The following is a 19337-nucleotide window of genomic DNA, read 5'->3' as shown; positions in this document are numbered from 1 at the left end:
CTGCCCCGCACCCTCAAGTGGGCAGTTTCTTGGCCCAGGGTGGTGCCGAGAAGAAAGGGATCTGGAGAATGGAGGCCTTTTCTGAGGACTCAGCTCCCCTCCCCTGCCTACTGTGAGCCAGTCTTTTTAGCAGGAAACGGCGGGAGTCCTGCCTTGGAACCACTAAGGAAGGGGGCTCCAGAGCCCTGGGGAGAGCCACAGTCAGGGCTGCTCCTAGGGCCCTGGGGTGGAAAGGCAGGCCTGGAGGCATGGGGGCGCCACTGGGGGTCAGACACGGGCCAGGCCCCAGCGTCTCCTTCCACTCGGGGACGGGAGGACACGGAGTGGCATGCTCCTCACCCTCCTCCATCTTCAAGCCTTTAGGAAGGATTGTTCCCCCCAACTGGCAAAATAGAAAAGGGTGGGCACCCATGCCAGAAGCGGGTCCCTTCCACACAGGACCCTGCTGATGGCTTGCGCTCAGCAACAGCCTTAGTACCCCAACACCCGTGGCACCCTGCCAGGTCCCTGTGGCTCTGCCCCTCCTGGCCCGGGTGGTCTGAGCGTGGCTGGGCGTCTGGCGCCCTCCAGTGGCCATTTCCTGCAGGCCCGTAGTCGCAGCCGTGAAGTCTGGCCAGTGCACACCCACCCTGCCGGGCCAAAGTCAGGGTGGCCACCTGCCCCAGTCAGGACACCTGAGCAGGGTTCATGCCGGGGTGGGGCCTTGTCAGTGACCCACGTACTTGGTCCTGTGCCATACTTAGGGGGCAGTGAGACCTAGAGCCTCCTGCAGGAGGAGGTGGGGACTTCTCCTGACACTTGCTCCTGCAGCGAGGGCTCCCTCCAGCCGCCCCATTGGGTTCACGGGAGACCTGGGCCTGCCTCTTCCTCACTGTCACCTGGGTGCTGCCCTGCACCCTCCCTCCTGTTGCTCACAGGAGGAAGCCACAGGGTGCCAGGCTCCCGCATGTCCAGGTTGGAGCAGATGGGAGGCCAGGGATGCCCTTTAACCAGGCAGCATTGCTGGGGGCTGTTGACTGCCTCTTGGGCCCCAGCCTCCCCCTCGCCCGCCCGGCTGCCATTAGTCATGGAGAAGTGAGTATTCCCAGTGACTCAGCACACAGTGGCTTGGGCAGGGAGTGGGGGCAGGGTGGGCCGCCCCCAACCCAGAGGTGACAGCAGTGTGTTGAGACCAGCTCACTTTAGCACCCCCTCGGCCGGCGGAAATCTCGCCTCAGGAGTATCAGCCGTGGGTCCCCGCCCCACCTGGCATTTCCCACAAGGTCCCCTTAGTGTCTAGAGCTCCTCCTCATGTCTAGAGTGAAACGTGGAAGCTTTCAGGAAACTGCATGTTTTCATTGGGTCATGAGGTAGAAACTGAGGCAGAAGTGGCCCCTATTGTCTGTGGAAAAGCCCCTGGTCCTCAGCCATCTGGGAGAATTGACGGGCTTCCCCATTCCTCCACCTGCCCCACCCTCAACCCTGTGTCCCCTCCCATACCATTTCTGGTGCCTCCCTAGAGGGACCCTGGCAGTGAACCTGGCCTCTGAGCTGTCCCCCTGGCCACGCAGCTTGGGCCATGAGCAAGGGTGGGATGCAAGTTGGGAGGGAACAGAAGGCTAGACGGGCATCCCCTTTCTTGCCTGTGCCTCTAAAGCTGGCTTAGGGCTTTGGGAGCCACCAGCCTACCATGCTGTCTTTCTGCCATGGACAAAAGCCTTGGGTTCTCCCCTAGCTTACAAAAAGCAGTAAAACTCCAGTCATGGTGCCCATCATTCCACAGTCGCCCTAGGAGGCCCATGCCTTCCTGCACCTGCTGCTGGGGGAACCAGGAGCCCAAAGCAGGGGCGCCTCCACCTCCAGCCACTGAGGCCCTGTTGCTCCCCGGCTCCTTTTGGTTCAGTCTCAGCTAGAGCCCTTCCGTGCCCTGCATATCCCCAAAGGCACGCTGCTGCACAGCTCCAGATGGGTAAGGGCAGGGGGTAGCAGAGAAGTGTGAGCCTCTGGCCCCCTGAAGCACACGGTTCCCTGGAGCCAGCACGTGCCAACCCCTGTCGCCTCCCCCAGGTTGTGTACTACTCGGAAATGCACAAGATCTTTGGAGACCTGTCCCATCAGCTTGACCAGCCAGGCCACTCCGATGAGCAGCGGGAGCGGGAGAACGAGGCCAAACTCAGTGAGCTCCGGGCCCTCTCCATTGTGGCCGATGACTGAATCCCCGTCACTCTTGGAGGACTCCTGTGACGTGGTCAGCCTCATTCATCCTTGCCCTTCTCAGGGCTAGCTGCTCCTCTCACAGGCTGGGGACAGAGGTGGCCCTGGTTCACTTGCCGGCCCTTTGCAATGAATGACTCTTCCTGAGCCTGGCACCAGGAGCCCTAGGCAGGCCGCCGTCTCCCCACTCACAGCCCCAGCAGGTAAGCAGTGTAGACAAACCCTTGGGGCTTTTTTATTTGGAGAACCGTCCAGCATGCATCCTGGCCCACGGCCTGAGCAAGCTGCAGCCCTTCTGAGGCCATGGGCTTCGTTGGCTAAGTTGGGGGTCTTAGCCTTGCACGCGTTGTGGGCATCAAATCTACCTCCAAAAGACCCATCCTGGGGAGCCCTCTGGCCCCTCGTTGCCTTTTCACTTCAAAACCTCTTTTTTCTGGGAGAGGCCCTGAACCCTGTGCGGGAGAGCTGGTCCTCCAGCCCTGGCAGGCCCTCAGCCAGCTTCCCAGCAAGACAAAAGCCACCCTTGTGGCTTTGGGACCTAAGTGGTTGGGGTTCCCGAGGTCACTGAGAACTGGTACCTCGGGAACGCCAGCTGTCAGTGGAGCTGTCCCACCACACAGAATGTCCCACAAGAATTCACAGGTCTCAAAGCAGGAACAGTGGGTTTGTGTCTCACCTGAGTATCTGGAATTTTATTTTTTCAAGTAAAATTTTCAATGAAACGGCCACATAGTATTGTGCTGTAACTTAGGCGAGCAGAGGAAACCCCTTCCAGGGCCTGCTGCCCTCCACGGAGCAGCAGCACCCTCCAGCAGGCAGCCCAGCATGCCAGGGGTGTGTGCGCACCTCCCCGGCCCTGGCCCACCTTCTGCACCGTGGTCCAGCAGAGACGCTGGGTGGGAGGGCACGCAGGCAAGCCTAGGAGAGTAGGAAGAGCTGTGGAGGACACACTTAGTTTGTTTTTGACTTTGGTTTATTTAAAAAACAAGCCAAAAAAAAAAAAAACCCCAACTTTATATACAAAGTCAAACTGAAACCACGGATTATGGAAAGAGGCAAGAATTATGGGTAACAGGGGAGAAGGCTGGGCCAGAGCCAATACCACATTCTGAACACAGGAGCCACGGGAAAGAGGTGCTGGTTTCTTCTGGCAAGACTGGGGTGACTGGAACGCAGTGTTCTATTGGCAAACCCAGCCCAACACTGAGCACTTTCTAGCATGGACTCCATTCCCGTGATGGCCAAGGGAGACCCTTCCCCCAGAAGCCTGTGTCCGGAACCTAGCAGAGCCTGTGCCATCCAGAGGAGGGGGCTGCTTAGCCCCAGCCAGGCTCCATGTCTTGCTCTTCAGTTCAGTTCACTGACATCAGACCTTGTCCCACACTCGAAAAGCCTTTTTCTCCCCTGTCTTATTCTAAACTGGAAGAGGACAGGAGAAAGTCAGCACAAGACTAAAAGGGCCCCAGGAGAAATACCAAGGTTGAGGGCAAAATGACATTCTAGGGGTGCAAAAGATGTTGTATTTAGTTGTTAAGTGGAACCGGGGTTCCTCACACATCCATCCCACATAGCACAGCCCCCAGCCTGATGGCCTGCCGTCCCCTAGAGGCTGAGCATGGGGTCAGCCACCCCTGCCCTGGCTGCCAGGTCTCGCTCTCGCTGCTTTCTGGTACCGCAAGGGCTCCAACTTTGCCGGGCGCCACCGCTGCCCTCACAGGATGGCAGTTCCGTGCGAGGCCATCAGTTGCTAGGTGCCGGCTCCTCCTTCTCCACCCAGCTGTCAGCCTGTTTGAAACAGATGTACCCAGAATCGGGCCTGGCAAGGTGATCTGAGGACTGCGGACTGCCTCCTGCTGGGAAGCTCCCACTGCACGCTGCTGACTGCTCAATTCCCAGAGAACCTGAAACCAGGGGCACACTGCCTGGCAAGCGATGGAAGGAAGAAGCCGGTGCCTGCTGGCCCTCTGGTCACTCCCGACACAGGCAAGCGCCCTTCTGGGGACTTTTGGAGCTCAGGGAAAGGAGCTGTGCTGCCTCCTGGTCCACCCCCACCTTACCTTTTCCACCACCCGCTGGATCTCCAGCTGCAGGGGGGTCAGACGCCTGCGGAGCTCCTGCAGCAGCCGCTGGAGCTGGCTCTTCTGTCGCTCCGCCGTCCGGGCGGTCTCCTCGGCCTCCGCCAGCCGGACTCGCAGCTCCTGCATCTCTGCCGCCAGCGTCTTATTGGTTACTTCAGTGGCTGAGAAACGGTTATGGCTCTCCTCTGCAAGGTGGAGAAGGAAACGGGGACGGCTGCTCCATCAAGGCCAAGAGCACAGGGCAGGGCCTGAGCCTAAGCAGCAGGTTCCCTACTGGTCTGCATGTGACCCCATGGTGGCTGCAGCCCCAGGCCCTCACCCAGCTTCAGCTCCAGTGTGTGGATCTTGTTCTCTAGGTAGAGCCGGCCGCTGTCCTGCTGCTCCGCGCGCTGCAGCAGGCTCCCCACGTTAATCAGGCTGCCATTGTGGGACACCAGAGCTTTGTGTTCTGTGGGGGCAGCACCTGGCTTCGTGCTTTTCCCAGGAGGGGGCAGCAGGTCCAGGTTTCCTAGAGAGAACCGTGAAAAAGAATTCAGGATGGAGTCTCCAGAGAGGGCAGCCTGCCCTACCTGTGCCCCAGGAAGGCTGCAGGGCCCCAGGACATACCGAAGAGCACCTCGTCGGGAAGGCCACCATCCAGGCCCTCCTGGCGGCTGTACTGAAGGCTCCGGTACTGGCAGATGTTCTGGGTCACCACCCTGCTGACCAGCTGCTTGGCCTGCAGAAAACACACCCCCAGATACCTGCTGATCAGAAGGCCCAGTCCCCGACCCTGGCCATGGGCGGGAACCTAGAGTAGGAGTAAGTGCAGGCCTGTGCCCATGTGCTGGGGCAGAGGAAAGAAGGTACCTGCTCTGCACTGAGCCGGATCCCAAGGGTAAGGAGGATCCTCTCTAAGTCTCGCCGGTGCAAGTAGCCACACCAGTTGGCATCAAAGAACACAAAAGCAAGCAGACAGTCTAAGGGGAGCACAGCAGAGGGATCCAGCTCCTTGGGCTGCAAAGAAAACAAAGATGAACAGGATTTGCAAATAGTTCCCTCGGTGGCTCTATCGCCCAGGATTCAGCCTGTTCAGAATCCAGTGGCTCGGGCCACATGCAGTGATGCATGCTTTAAGTCCCAGCTGCTGGGGAGGCTAAGGCAGGAGAATCACTTGAACCCAGGAGTTCGAGGCTGCAGTGCACTATGTTCATGCCTGTGAATAACCACTGTGCTCCAGCCTGGGCAACATAGCGAAACCCCGTCTCTAAAAAACAAAACATCAAGCACCTTGCCTGATCTTCATCACGCCCAAGCCAGCCTTCCTCTCTGGCCCACTTTGGCAAAAGCTCCTGTGCTCCTCTCTCAGGAGAGGATCAAATAAATACCCCTCTCCCATTCACCCCAACAGACACTGATATGTTCTCCTGGAGCCTATGAACGTGCCCTTCCATGAGCCAAGGACCACACTGTGTGTTGGGTCCATCAAGAAAGAAAGTCACTGGTAAGCATCCTTCTCCCAGGAGTGGGCCAGAGGCCTTGCCAAGCCTCACCACCACTGAGACCCAGAGAGGTCGAGAAGAGGCCTCACCATGTCCTGAAGTGAAGAGAACTCCATCTCTGACTGGTTTGAGGCAACGGACCGGACCTCCGAATCCTCCAGCTTTGCTCCTGCTACAGAAAGGCCAAGATAAATGGAGAGCAGGGCCCACCCAACTCCACAGTACAAAAATGAAAACCAGCTTGGCCACAGGTGGAAAGCCACATCCCAAGCCTGCAAGCTCCCCTCTCACCACTCAACATACCAAACTCCTCCTCTCCATCATCCCTCAGAAGCAACAGTTCTGGGTCCAGGGCCATCTCACACAGGTCCTCAGAAGCCTCGCCCCGGGGTTTTTCTTCTTCCTCTCCCCCAGAAGAGAGTGGTTTGGGCAAAAGCCCATCCTCCTTCTACAGAGGCAGACAAAGGTTATAAGGAAAAGGAAGGCAGTTACCATAATTACCAATAGTAAGCATGGCTGACACCTGAGTATCAACTATGCCCCAGGCACTGTATGGAGGGCTCTACAGACACCGTCTCATTTCATGTATTTAATTTCATTAAGTGGGATTCAGAGCATGCCAGGGCATCGCCAGACACCTGGGCTTTTTTCCTCAGGAGTTGATCTTGGTCCCAGAAGAAATTACATTCATTTGATTGATAGTATTTAAACAAGCAGCAGCTGGCCACGGTGGCTCACACCTGTAATCCCAGCACTCCTGAGGTCCAGGAGTTCAAGACCAGCCAGGCCAACATGGTGAAACCCCATCTCTACAAAAATTAGCTGGGCATGGTGGTAGGTGCCTGTAATCCCACCTACTCGAGAGGCTGAGGCAGGAGAATCGTTTGAACCTGGGAGGCAGAGGTTGCAGTGAGCCGAGGTTGCACCACTGCACTTCAGCCTGGGTGGTCGAGCAAGACTCCATCTCCCCCCAAAAAAAAAAAAAAAAAAAAAAAAAAAAAAAAAAAGCAGACTAGTATTTTAGAAAAGGTTTACAAATCTTTTTTTTTTTTTTTGAGACAGAGTCTTACTCTCTTGCCCAGGCTGGACTGCAGTGGCGCGACCTCGGCTCACTGCAACCTCCGCCTCCCGGGTTCAAGCGATTCTCCTGCCTCAGCCTCCCGAGTAGCTGAGAAAACAGGCATGCACCACCACACCCGGCTAATTTTTGTATTTTTAGTAGAGACAGGGTTTCACTATATTGGCCAGGCTGGTCTCAAACTCCTGACCTCATGATCTGCCCACCTTGGCCTCCCAAAGTGCTGGGATTACAGGGGTGAGCTACAACACCCGGCCTACAAAACTTTCTAGTTAACCATCAGGCAATCAAAGCACCCCACTCTCCCAAGCGTTCTCAGTGACAAGGGTTTCTGTGCTGTCAGGCTGCTCAGCCATGCTCCCCGCACTCCTCTGCACCACCTTCCCTTGCACTAGGTGTGCTACTTACTAGCTGTGCGGCCTCAGTCCATGCTGAGCAAGGGCGCAGGGAATGAGCTAGGGCACAGGAAGCGCTCGGGACAGAGCCCGGGGTAAAGGTGCGCGGTCACGGTAAGCGCTATGACAGCCCGAGGTGGCAGGGTACTCACCAGCGGGGCCTCTGACTCTGTAGCCGGGCCCTCATTCTGTGCCTCATCCTTGGGCTCCTTGACCACCTCCTCTTTGATGGCTTCTTCCTCCTTGGTGGCTTCTTCCTTGGCCGCCTCCTCCTTCTCAGGTTCAGGTGGGGACACAACCTTTTCAGGAAGGCTCAGTAGGATCTTATAAACTCTATAGCCAAAATCCCTCTGGAGCATCTCCAGAAACAGCTCGGCCAGCACCATCACCTGACGGGGAGGTGGGAGGGTCCATGAGCATCAGGAAGAAAGACTGCTTCAGGCCCACAGATCCCAGCCCACAGCCTCCCCAAGACTCTTGACACCTGCCTCAAAAGAGATCCTTTCCTTTGGCCTCCGATCCTCCACAATCCCATGGAGGGACAGGTTTACACAGCCAGGGCGTGCGATGACAGCAGGTTCTAGGGGGGGTGGAGGGGCCTCTGGGAGATCAGTGTCCGTTTCCTGCTGTGTGGTGGCCTCTGGAGTTTCTGCGTTCCGTCTAGAAGTGTCTGCTGCTTGCTCCAAGGCGTCAGGTGCCTGTTCAGTAGGCTCCGTTTCCTGTGACAACAGCTGAAATGAGACCCTCTGGGTCCCGGGATTAGGCCACCTATATCCCCTGCTGCTGGCTAAGGCACAGCCTTACCCCTGGTGCCTCCTGGGTTGGGGGAGCTGCCTCTGCAGCTTTCTGCTGGCACAGGGCCTCCCACTCCTCCAAAGTAGGCATGATGGTCCAGACGTCCGGCAGGTACACCACCACTGTCTGAAGCCGCCGGGGGGGTCCCGGCTGCAGGTACTGAAACTCGGCAAAGCGCCACCTGCACATGGCAAAAGGAGGTACTAACTTCTTTAGTGACAACTCCACGCAGACACCACGTTCACAGGCAAGGGCTTCAGTTTCCAGTCAGCACTCAATGAGCACACACTGCGAACCAAGCTTGGAAGACACAACAGGAAAGCTACAGACCAAGTCCTCAAGAAATGATCAGTCAGTGGGGAGGCCGCAACCACACAAGCACCCTACAAGGTGCAAGGACAACTCCAGGGAGTCTCAAGTGCATCCTGGTGGCTCAGCCAGATTTTGGCATACACCCCACCCTACCCTGAGGCACCAGAGGGGGAAGGAACGGGACTAGGGGGCAGAGAGCTAACCAGCAGAAAGGGGCAGGGACCGGGCCTTCCCAACAAAACCTCCCCAACCTGGTGCGTTGGTGCAGCTGAGACTCAGGAAGCCCACTCACCACTTGGTACAGCCGCTCAAATCAATGCCAGTCTGGGCCTGCGCACAGCGGATGGCGGTACGCACCAGCACCTGCGGGTCAGCCTGGGGGTCGAGGCCATCCAGGGAAGGAGACCATTCACCCCCAACCAGCACTGCCTCTTCTTCTTTCCTGCCCAGCAAAAACTGCAAAAAGAGATCAGGGATACAAAACAAAAAACTACATTACCTGGGTCTCCCACTGCAGGGCAAGGCTGCCACCCATCAGGATGAAGGCAGCAGGAAGTGGGGAAGTCCACCACACAGTGAGGTCTCTATCTGCAAACATGAACCAGCCACCTAGCTCTCTCTGACTAGTCGTAACAGCTCTGAGCTGCACCTGCCTCCTGGGTGAAATGAGGGGTGTTCGGCTCTGAGATGCCTCGTTTTATGCATTCAAGAACAGGAGCCGAGCACTCAAAACATGACAGGTTGTGCACATTACCAGTGAATGCATCTCCTCCTGCTCTCCAGCTCTTACCTTAATCTGCTTCAGAGGATGCTCTGGCGTCTCCCTTGGCTCAGCCATGTCATCCACAAAGAGCATGCAACAACGATACAATTCCTCCAACCCCGGGGAAGAGAGCAGCAGTACCTGTGCAGGAGGAGACACTCAGAGCTGCCTTCAGCCTCCAGAAATCAGGTAAGTGAGAGACGCCTGTCAGCTTACCTTGGAACTATAAGCGGGGTCACTGTCTGCAGTGATGGGCTCAGCACCAGCGTCTGGAGCTGCCTCCTTTTCAGAAGAGACCTGGATCCGGCTTGGATGATGGAGGGAAAAGGGTTGGCTCAGAGGGAAGGCTGATAGCCAACTCAGATGCACAGACAGAAAATCTGAGGGGACCAGGAGGCTGCGGTAACGGCGCTGGAGTTCTAGGAAGTCACAGATGGGGCTACAGGAAGACAGCAAGGGAATCCAGACTGAGCAAAGACTAAAACATTCGAAATGAAACCATCAAAGATTTGAAAAAATGGGCGAATTTGTTTTTAGTCTGAGAACTTTTGAAGTAAGGCACCTCTCAAGGAAGCTAGATCAGATCTGACCACTTAATTTACAAACTCTAGATGGCAAAAGTCAAACTGGGAAAGGGAAAAAAGAAAACACTTATAATACATGACAGAGAAATGGGTCATTGCCTTAATATAAAGGAACTCACAAATCAGTAACAAAAAGTTCAAAAGCCTAAAACGGAAAATTGACATCAATAGGTTCTTAAGAGAAATACGTAAGAATTAAAGGCCAGGAAAATATGCTCAATCTCACTTACAATTAAAGAAATGCAAATCACATTATCATGTGTCACCAACTAGACAGACAAAGATGAAAAAGTCGGCTAACAGTGTTGGCAAAGGCACGGGGAAATAAGGACTCCACACCCCACTGGTTAGAGCAGAATGGGCACAGCCTCTTCAGGAGAACTGGCAATAGCTATGGAAGCTTAAAGCAAAGCCTTTGAGCCAGCTGCTCCATTTCTAGGAATTGATCGCAACAAACACAAAGATGTAGGTAGAAGGATGTTCATTCCAAGAAAATTTAGGATAGAGTGCAAATGGAGAACTGGTTAAATAAATCATGTTCATCCATTCAATGAATACTGTGTAGTTGCTATTAAAAAAAAAAAAAAAAGAACTGGATCTAATAAATGTTCATACGAAATAAAATCTAAAGTACATTCAGTGAAAAGGCAAACCACCAAACAGTATGTACAACAGGTTTCCATGTGCTTTTTGTTTTGTAAGAAAAGGCTGTAAGAACATACATGTGCACTTGCATAGACGCCATCTCATTTACATAAGAAACTATTACCAACAGCAAGACTCAGCCCACCTCAGCCTCGCACTCACCTGTCCACAGTGTAGGGAGTGAGGTGGACCCGGTAAGGAGGCAGGTCATGCCTTGGCTTCTTAGCACCCCAGGGCTCTCCACCAGCCCGCTGTTTGCGTTTCTTGGAGTCATAGTCATCACTAGAGGTTGACCCATCACCAACAGTAAGAAACCACATTGTTATATGTATTCAATACATACTGAACTAAAAGAACTGGAAACAATCGAAATCCCTCACATTCAATAAATGGAAAAAGAATCCATGCTAACAGCCATATGACAGAATGTTATAAAGATATTAAAATGGATATTTACTGTTTTAATAAACATTCCTGTTAAGCAAAAAGCACACTCTGCAACACTGTATACACAGTAGGCCTCAGCTACTGCAAAAACAACTTTAGAAGACCGAAAGGAAATAAAATATTAATGATGGAAGCTTCTGGAAAGCTTACGAATAATTTTCTATTTTTCTGCACTTCATTAATTATAGTTAACGTGATTTTTTTGAAATGAGAAAAAAATGATTTTTCTTTTAAAAACAAGAGACGCGTATATGGATCCATGCTATGCGTCCTTTAAAGTAAATTTGGCCGGGCGCAGTGGCTCACGCCTGTGATCCCAGCACTTTGGGAGGCCAAGGCGGGCAGATCACGAGGTCAAGAGATCGAGACCATCCTGGCCAACATGGTGAAACCCCGTCTCTACTAAAAATACAAAAATTAGCTGGGCCTGGTGGTGCGTGCCTGCAGTCCCAGCTACTTGGGAGGGTGAGGCAGGAGAATCGCCTGAACCCAGAAGGTAGAAGTTGCAGTGAGCCAAGGTTGCACCACTGCACTCCAGCCTGGTGACAGAGCAAGACTCCGTCTCAAAAAAAAAAGTAAATTTTATTAGAAGAGACGGTTACAAGGCTGGGCGCAGTGGCTCATGCCTGTTATCCCAGCACTTAGGGAGGCCAAAGTGGGCGGATCACTTGAGGTCGGGAGTTCAAGACCAGCCTGGCCAACATGGTGAAACCCTATCTCTACTAAAAATACAAAAAAGTAGCCAGGTGTGGTTGCACACGTCTGTAATCCCAGCTACTCGGGAGACTGAGGCAGGAGAATCGCTTGAACCGGGGAGGCGGAGGTGGCAGTGAGCCGAGATCGCGCCATTCCACTCCAGCCTGGGCAACAGAGCGATACTCTGTCTCACCAAAAAAAAAAAAAAGAGAGACAGTTACAAATCCTTAATAATACACATTAAAGTCATAAAAACACTCAAACCATTTGCTCCAATAATTACACTCTTGAAAATTTGTCCCAAGAAAGTTAATTCAAAAGAAGAAGAAAGGCTACACATAGTGGAAAAATATGAAGCAGCATAAACTGAGAGTAAAAAACCAAATACATACTCAGCAATACCCAAATTTTCATAGTAAATACAAACAATCACGCAGCCATTAAAACACTCAGGATTATGCTGCAATATGGAAAACTGTTTATAAGTACACAAAAATAATTTGAACTGTAAGATTAAAATTGCAAAAAGTATGCACAGGTATAGATAAAAACTAGAACACAGGAGAAAAGAGTGGCAAGAGATTTTCCTTTTCAAAATTATTTTCTAAAATTCTTTAATACCTACCTGTTAATAACAGTTACCTTTAAAGAGAAAGAAGGTAGAAACCACACATATTTTTACATATATATACACACACATATGTATACACACACACACATATACACACATATATACACACACTACACACACACACACACACACACACACACACATATATACTTTTTTCTTTTTTTTTTTTTTTGAGACAGAGTCTTGCTCTGTTGCCCGGGCAGGAATGCAGTGGCGTGATCTCAGCTCACTGCAACTTCTGCCTCCCGGGTTCAAGCAATTCTCCTGCCTCAGCCTCCCGAGTAGCTGGGATTACAGGTACCCACCGCCATGCCTGGCTAATTTTTATATTTTTAGTAGAGTCAGGGTTTCACCATCTTGGCCAGGCTGGTTTTGAACTCCTGACTTCAAGTGATCCGCCCACCTCAGCCTCCCAAAGTGCTAGGATTACAGGCATGAGCCACCGCGCCTGGCCTACGTATTTATATTATTTTAATTTTATATAATAGCATGTACTGCTTTACACATTTTTATAATAAGTCACCACAGTATTACACTATAACTATGTTATAAGTGCAGTAGATATGGGTACAATAAATAAAAATAGTTGAGGAGAAAAAACCTTTAGACCATTCATTATAACGTGCCAGACTGATAAGGGGAAAACCCCCCATGTCACATGAGAGAAATAAAATCCACTGCCATTTCTCTGTGCCTGGGTAACTGAGTTGATTGTATTCACCAGAAGGTTTTTGTTCTGCCTTTTAGACCTGCCTGGGTCATTTCCCTGTTCACACCCCAGTGACTAAGCTGAAGAGATTTATCATGATGCCTGTTCTTTTCTGTTGGCCTTGGTCACTTCCATGTGCATGAGCATCTCCATCCAAAAGTGGCCTTCTTCTCTAGCCCCGATGGGATGTCAGTAGCCCATGTTCCTAATAGAAGACCCATGCCAAAGCCACTGTGACAACTCTCCAGCTCACAGGAATGCTGTCGGCCTCTAGCTAAACTGTTTTGATCCACTCAACGCTGTACACTGTGTGGCCACTTTCCTCCGCTTCCTGTACATTGTCAGGAGGTTGTAAGGCAGCACCAGGGGCTGACCTCTCAGGACTTGCAGCAGCAGAGCCCAGCTGGGTACACCTGTCTAAAAACCACAGCTCAGCAGTAGCTGCTCAATGGAGACATTGTTCTCTGCATCCCAAAGCCAGGAATTCAAAATAAAGCTTGGCTTCCATGCAAAACATTAATGTGGCTGAGTCCTTCATAAATTAAAAGCTGAGAAACTAAATAAATAAATAAAAGTTGCTGCGCCAGAATGACCTACTTCCTACTACCCCTGGCCCCACTCTGCACATTCTCTCTACTGACCAATGGTAATATAATATCTCCCTCCCAATGGTAGTATAGGTTGAGTATCCCTTATCTGAAATGCTTGGGACCAGAAGCATCCTGGGTTTGGAATTTTTTTCAGATTTTGCAATGTTTGCATTATACCTACTGGCTGAGCATCCCAAATCCAAAAATCCGAATCTGAAATGCTCAATAAACATTTCCTTTGAGTGCCATGTCAGCACTCAGAAAGTTCTCGATTTGAGAGTACTTTGGGTTTAAGGATTTAGGATGCTCAACCTGTACGTCCTTTCTGTAGAAGCTGTGACACTGAAGCATAATGGCCAAAGTAATACAACAGACCTTGCATGGGCCTCAGCACATCCAGGACAATCAAATGCAACTGATAGAGAAAGCCTGAAATTAACCCTAAAGCAGAAAGTCCACAGCAGTCACAGAGTTTCACCCAGGCTACACCGTCTCAGAAGGCACCTGCTGTGATTTTGTAATGAAGCCGTTAATAAACTCACACACTGTGAAAAGTAGAAGGTCCCTGGAAACTGAGGACCAGGAAGATGCACAGGACAAGAGGAGTGGGTAAACACAAAATATATACCAGCAACTGGATATATTTATATACTTATGAATATGGTGTCTACAATGGAGAATGGGACAAAGGGTTTCAAGCAGTGGAAACCCCATGGCAAACAAATCCCAAAGCTTCCCCCTACTTAGAATTCACAATGGGCCGGGCGTGGTGGCCCACACCTGTAATCCCAGCGCTTTGGGAGGCTGAGGTGGGAGGATCACTTGAGCCCAGGAGTTCGAGACCAGCCTGGGCAACATGGTAAAACCCTTTCTCTGCCCCCCACAAAAATAAATAAATATTTACTTATTTTTTGTAGAGATAGGCTCCCAAAGCACTGGGATTTATAGGCATAAGCCATCGCACCCAGCCTTACAAAAAACGTTTTAAAAAATTACTCAAGCATGGTGGTGCACACCTGCAGTCCCAGCTACTCCGGAGGCCGAGGCAGGAGGATGGCTTGTGCCAGAGAGATCAAGGCTGCAATGAGCCGTGATCACACCACCACACTCCAGCCTGGGTGATGGAGCAAGCCCTTGTCTCAAAAAAAAAAAAAAAAAAGAAAAAGGGTTAAGGGTTACATAAGATTTCCCATTTGTCAAAATTGTCAAGATTTGTGCATTTCAATCTACATAAGTTCCACGTTAAAATTTTTTACCTTAACAAAATCAAGTGGGAGCAGTGAGTAGATGGAGGTAGAGATGAAAAAGAATGGTAGCTGATACTTGAAGAAGCTGGGTAATGGGTAAGGTTCCTCACACCTTTCTGTTTACCTTGCATATAGTGAAATTCTCCATTATAGCAAGTTTAAAATGAAGACAGAACTAGAACGAGTCTTAAACAAATCATTCTGGAGCTTAACTTTTAGAGGTATAAGCAAAACACTCAGGGAGAGTGAGACTGAGGAAGGAACATGTGAACTGGAGAGAAGACGGGACAGCATGCTCCTGGTGGTCCCCAGTGCTACAGATGACACAGGATCACCAGGATACCCTAAAGGCCCAAATCAGCCATGCTTGCTCCACACATGGCTGAGAAAGCTACCTGTGTGTCCAAGGCACGGAGGCCTGAACTCCCAGGCAGAGTGCAATATACACCTTCTAACAGCATACTGATGAGTATGGTGTCTATAAAGAAACGTTTTAAACAACTGGAACAGATACTGCAGTGTTCTAGTTGTTTTGACATGTTACTATTGATAGTTTCCATTCCTGTCATCTCAACTTAGGGACTAGAAACAAAAGAGTATTTAAGAAGTATCTCAACATGACATTTTGAAAGATGAACTGTATCAACTCCCTGCTTGCTTAACCACTGTATAAAATTCCAATATTTTTATATACATTTCACAGTGTGTCTACATACTTCAGAGAAAAGGGACTAGGATCTAGCTGCAGGCAAAGAATGTTAGTGGTAAGCATAGCCACCTTCCAAGCAGTTGACCTGGGTTCACTTCCTGGCCAACACAAAAAAATAATAATAAAATAAAGAGAATGTTAGTGTCAACAAGTGGCCAAAAAAAGGGACATCATCCTCTTACCTTCGGCCCTGATCCAACCGTCCATGAGGGCCCCGGGCAGGAAATCTGTTCAGGTGGCTCAGGTGAAGTGTGTGGGATGTTTGGAAGAGACTCAGAGCTGCAGAAAGGAAATGACTGGTGACTCAAAAACCCTAAAAACCAGCCGGGTGCAGTAGCTCACACCTGTAATCCCAGCACTTTGAGAGGACAGTGCGGATGGATCACTTGAGGTCAGGAGTTCAAGACTAGCCTGGCGAACATGGTGAAACCCCGTCTCCACTAAAAATACAAAAAATCAGCCGGGTGTGGTGGTGGGTGCCTGTAGTCCCAGCTACTCAGGAGGCTGAGGCAGGAGAATGGTGTGAACCCAGGAGGCGGAGCTTGCAGTGAGCCGAGATCGCACCACTGTACTCCAGCCTGGGTGACAGAGCAAGACTCTGTCTCAAAAAAAATTAGCCGGGCATGGTGGCGGGCGCCTGTAATCCCAGCTACGGGGGAAGCTGAGGCACGAGAATTGCTTGAACCCAGGAGGCAGAGGTTGCAATGAGCCGAGATCGTGTCATTGCACTCCAGCCTGGGCAACAGAGCGAGACTCCATCAAAAAAAAAAAAAAAAAAAACCCTAAACACCGATCCAGATTGCCCACCTTTCTTCCAGTACATAGAAGTACCCACCTCTATGCTAAGAGCAACAACCTGAAAGTCCATTGATCTAAACTACCCCATAAAGCCACACCCAACAACAGTGCCACTCGTACTCACGCTTCTGAGGAAAGAGTGGGGGAATCCGGTGAGGCTGGAAGATCAACTGAGGCTGAGCTCCCAGGATCCCTTGCTTCTGGCCCAGGGCTGCTACATGCAGAAGAGGAGGTGCTGGGGACTTCAGTAAGGGCTGCAGAACAGGAGCCAGGAAATTCAGGGGACCCCATGGTTGAGGCACTCACTACCTTGGAAAGATGCAGTCCCACCCCCCTGACAAAAGTCAGGGTTTTGCCCAGCTGTCAGGGCACAGGGGCTTCCATCCCTTCCCTTTCCAATGCACACGCTAAGGAGAGATGAATACCTGGTTGGAGAGCGTTTGCACCTTGACAGCATTCCAGGGCACTGCCTGGCCTGGGTTGTATGCAGCCTTCACCAGCACCTTCTCACCCAGCTGGGGCAGACGGCCCTTCACCACACTGCCAGCACACAAGCCAGAAGGCCCCATCAGGAGAGGGACCCTGGCCAGGCCACCCTGACTGCCCCTATGAGGCCTTTCCCATCAAGATTTCCCACACCTTGCACAAAAACAGCAAAGCAATGGCTTTGAGGCGGGTGGGGGCAATACCAGCATGGTGACAGAACTGAATCCAATAAGCATTTCCGTTAGGGGATCAACCTCAAGCCTACCTTAGCTGAAAAAAGACCTCTTCATCCACAACCCCAAAGTAGTCATGCAAGCTGGTAACAATACCAGTGAAGACCCGCTGTTTCTCCCCACCCTGTAAGAGAAGGAGACAGCTGAAAAGTAAAAGGGAGGAAACTGGACAAAATCACACTCTGCCATGAAGGTCTCATCTCAACCCACGCCCCAGCTCAGCGTACTGCATCAAGAGTTCGCACAGAATGAAGTACAGGTGTGGTGGGCATACTCCATCATTAGGGGTTGGGGCATGTTTGAGCTGGTTCTTGACCCACAAGCTTCTTCTAGGATTTCCAGTTCATTAATTCCAAGACGTAAGCTAAAGATTTCCCTGGAGCGAGAAATGAAGATGCCCCAGTCTGAAGGCTATCTGGGCAACCCCATACTAGCCCACTACCAGGAGAGGGATCAGGAATGATAAACACTATTACGTAAGAGAAGAAGAGCACCAGGCCTCCATGCATTCAGTCCCAAGGGCTGAAACTTACTACAAGGGATGCCCAACCTACCTGAAGGTGCCTGGCATTCTGGGACAGTTCTGTGGCCACAGGAGGAGTGAGCAAACCAGGAGGAGGGCCCAGAAGAGATGTTGAAGCTGTGCCTATGGGGAAAGAGAAGCAATCTCCAGGAACCGCCCCTACCACCTTAAGCACGAGTCAACCAAAGGATGTGGTAAATCCAAAGGCTACAGCTCCAGCCAGCTCCTCCACAGAGCTTCACTGGCAACCACTGTGGGCATCTCCTGCTTTCCAGAGGAACATCAGCAGCAAATTGCTCTCCACCAGGGAAACCCCAAACTAACTCCAGAGCACATACTTCCCAGGATGAGGCCAGGTAGGGAGAACAGTGATCACCTGAGAAGTTGCGTCCCCCTGGAAGCGGGTTGATCCGCTGGCGCTTAAACTGGGACATTGGGAACGCTGTCCTCTTTCAGAGTCGTGGGGAAAAGCCTTCAATCCAAAAAGAAAGAAATTAACAGCTTATAAGGGAAATTTCCATCTATACCCGGAAAAGTGGAGAATCTTAAGTAAGGATATTTAGGAAAACAGGGAGGTGGGTAATAAGAATGAATGAAAGCAATGGATGGAGAGAATATAGAGAAGAAATGAAACAAGAAATTACATTGTTCCAGTTTGCCCTGACAATAACCTAGTGGTGCATGATACTGTCATGCTGTTTTACAGACAAGGAAACTGATGCTCAGAGAGATCAAGAGACTTGCCCGGGGCCACGTAACCAGGTAGTGACAAAACTGCTACTCACACCCAGGCCTCCCAACAACTTAGCGCTCCTCTCACTATGCCACGCCACCCCCAGAGTAGCTGGCGGGGTGAGGGGCTCGAGAGAGCCCCGATGACATTCCTTCGTTCAAAAACATCCGCCAAAACCCTCCACGCAGGGCCCGGAAAAATGGAGGAGGCCGGTGCCTGCGAGGAGACGGTGTGGGCCCTCTCCCCGGAAGCCCGACCCGTTGTTTCCTCGACCGGCTGGTGGGAAGGCAGCTCCCTGGCCGACCAAACGCGAAACCGGCTGCGCGCCACCCTCCTGCTCCCACGCTCCCGGGCCCTCCGCTCCGGCCTCAGCAGCCGCCAGCGCCGGGTCTCCCAGCAGAGCCGCGGCGAGGCCACCAAGGGAGGACTGAGGCGCGCGGTTTCTCCTCCTCCCGCCCGCCCCCAAGGCCGAGGCCGTTGCCAGGGAGACGGGACTTGCAGTCCAAAGAGGGGCTCGGCCCCTTCCGCGCCCCACGCATCTTCGCCGCCCAGCCCTCGCAGCCCCTCGGCCAGCGGAGGGGCGGAGGGGCGAAGGGGCAGAGGGGCGGCGGGGGGCCCCCCAACCCACCTGCGGGCCAGGGCAGCGACACCGGGGGGACAAAGACACCCGGAACCACCACAGCCGCTACTGCCGCCGCCACCGGAAGCGCCTCTCCGGAAGCGCGACCACTGGTCGGAAGCTGCCACTCTCCCGGATATGGTCCCTCCCTCGTCTCCGCCGACCTCTCCCTTCCCCCACGCCGGCTTGCCATCCCGCGGCAACTGGGGAGCGGAAGTGCGCCTTCCCGGATCGGATGCGCGTCAGGAAGTCGCGCCTCGGTAGTGTCCTCGCTAAAGAATCCCATCAGAAAAGAAGGCTTCGGATCATTGGTTCCGGGCTCAAAGGAAGCGTGAGCTGGGCCCCCCAAACACAAGGGACCCCCCGACTGCCTACCACGCTCGCCTCCCTCTGGCAGTAGAGACTGCAACAGATAAGGAAACCAGCCCCTCCTGACTGGAGGAGAAGGATGCCTATCAGTGACCATTTCTAAGAGACATTCCTGGTCTGACTCAAGCCAGTGACCACCATGCCTAGCCAGTCAGGAATCAGTGCCCTAATTCTCAAATATGAAATCTAAGAGGCCTCAATGAAATGACCTGCTCAAAATCTT

The 19337-nt window shown here is 52.0% G+C and overlaps 2 protein-coding genes across 11 annotated transcripts in view; one reads left to right on the top strand and one right to left on the bottom strand.

Annotated features, from left to right (window-relative positions):
- BIN3 (bridging integrator 3) overlaps positions 1–2917 on the top strand; it is a 48722-nt gene extending 45805 nt beyond the window's left edge. For 3 of the 4 annotated variants that reach the window (XM_054657306.2, XM_003311638.6, XM_016959220.4), the window contains one exon: positions 2047–2917. In XM_054657306.2, the coding sequence (XP_054513281.1) occupies positions 2047–2193 (147 nt within the window). In that variant the 3' untranslated portion in view covers positions 2194–2917. Of the gene's footprint in view, positions 1–917; positions 1075–2046 lie in introns of all 4 variants that reach the window. The other variant, XR_010159444.1, reaches the window with a different exon arrangement.
- Positions 2918–3148: 231 nt separating this feature from the next.
- On the bottom strand, positions 3149–18969 carry CCAR2 (cell cycle and apoptosis regulator 2). Of its 7 annotated transcripts, none has more exons than XM_519650.9 (21): positions 18755–18969; positions 17770–17865; positions 17425–17516; positions 16903–16994; positions 16577–16691; positions 16276–16405; positions 15536–15632; positions 10487–10606; positions 9312–9534; positions 9123–9236; positions 8625–8788; positions 8030–8201; positions 7714–7944; positions 7378–7614; positions 6056–6200; positions 5842–5924; positions 5121–5267; positions 4878–4989; positions 4591–4779; positions 4251–4456; positions 3149–3978 (listed from the first exon to the last, which is right to left on the bottom strand). In XM_519650.9, exons 2-21 carry the CDS (start codon positions 17825–17827, stop codon positions 3934–3936), a joined length of 2772 nt encoding a protein of 923 aa, XP_519650.3. In that variant the 5' UTR covers positions 17828–17865; positions 18755–18969; the 3' UTR covers positions 3149–3933. The 7 variants fall into 7 exon arrangements, with proteins under 7 accessions (XP_519650.3, XP_063672995.1, XP_009453268.1 ...); XM_063816925.1 differs by having other exon boundaries at positions 3149–3612; XM_009454993.5 differs by having other exon boundaries at positions 5842–5921.
- Positions 18970–19337: the final 368 nt, after the last annotated feature.

The sequence above is a fragment of the Pan troglodytes genome, chromosome 7 (genome assembly GCF_028858775.2).
Source record: "Pan troglodytes isolate AG18354 chromosome 7, NHGRI_mPanTro3-v2.0_pri, whole genome shotgun sequence".
NCBI lineage: Eukaryota > Metazoa > Chordata > Mammalia > Primates > Hominidae > Pan > Pan troglodytes.
Note: the sequence above shows the minus strand (reverse complement) of the source record. Positions and strands in the feature narration are given on the sequence as shown.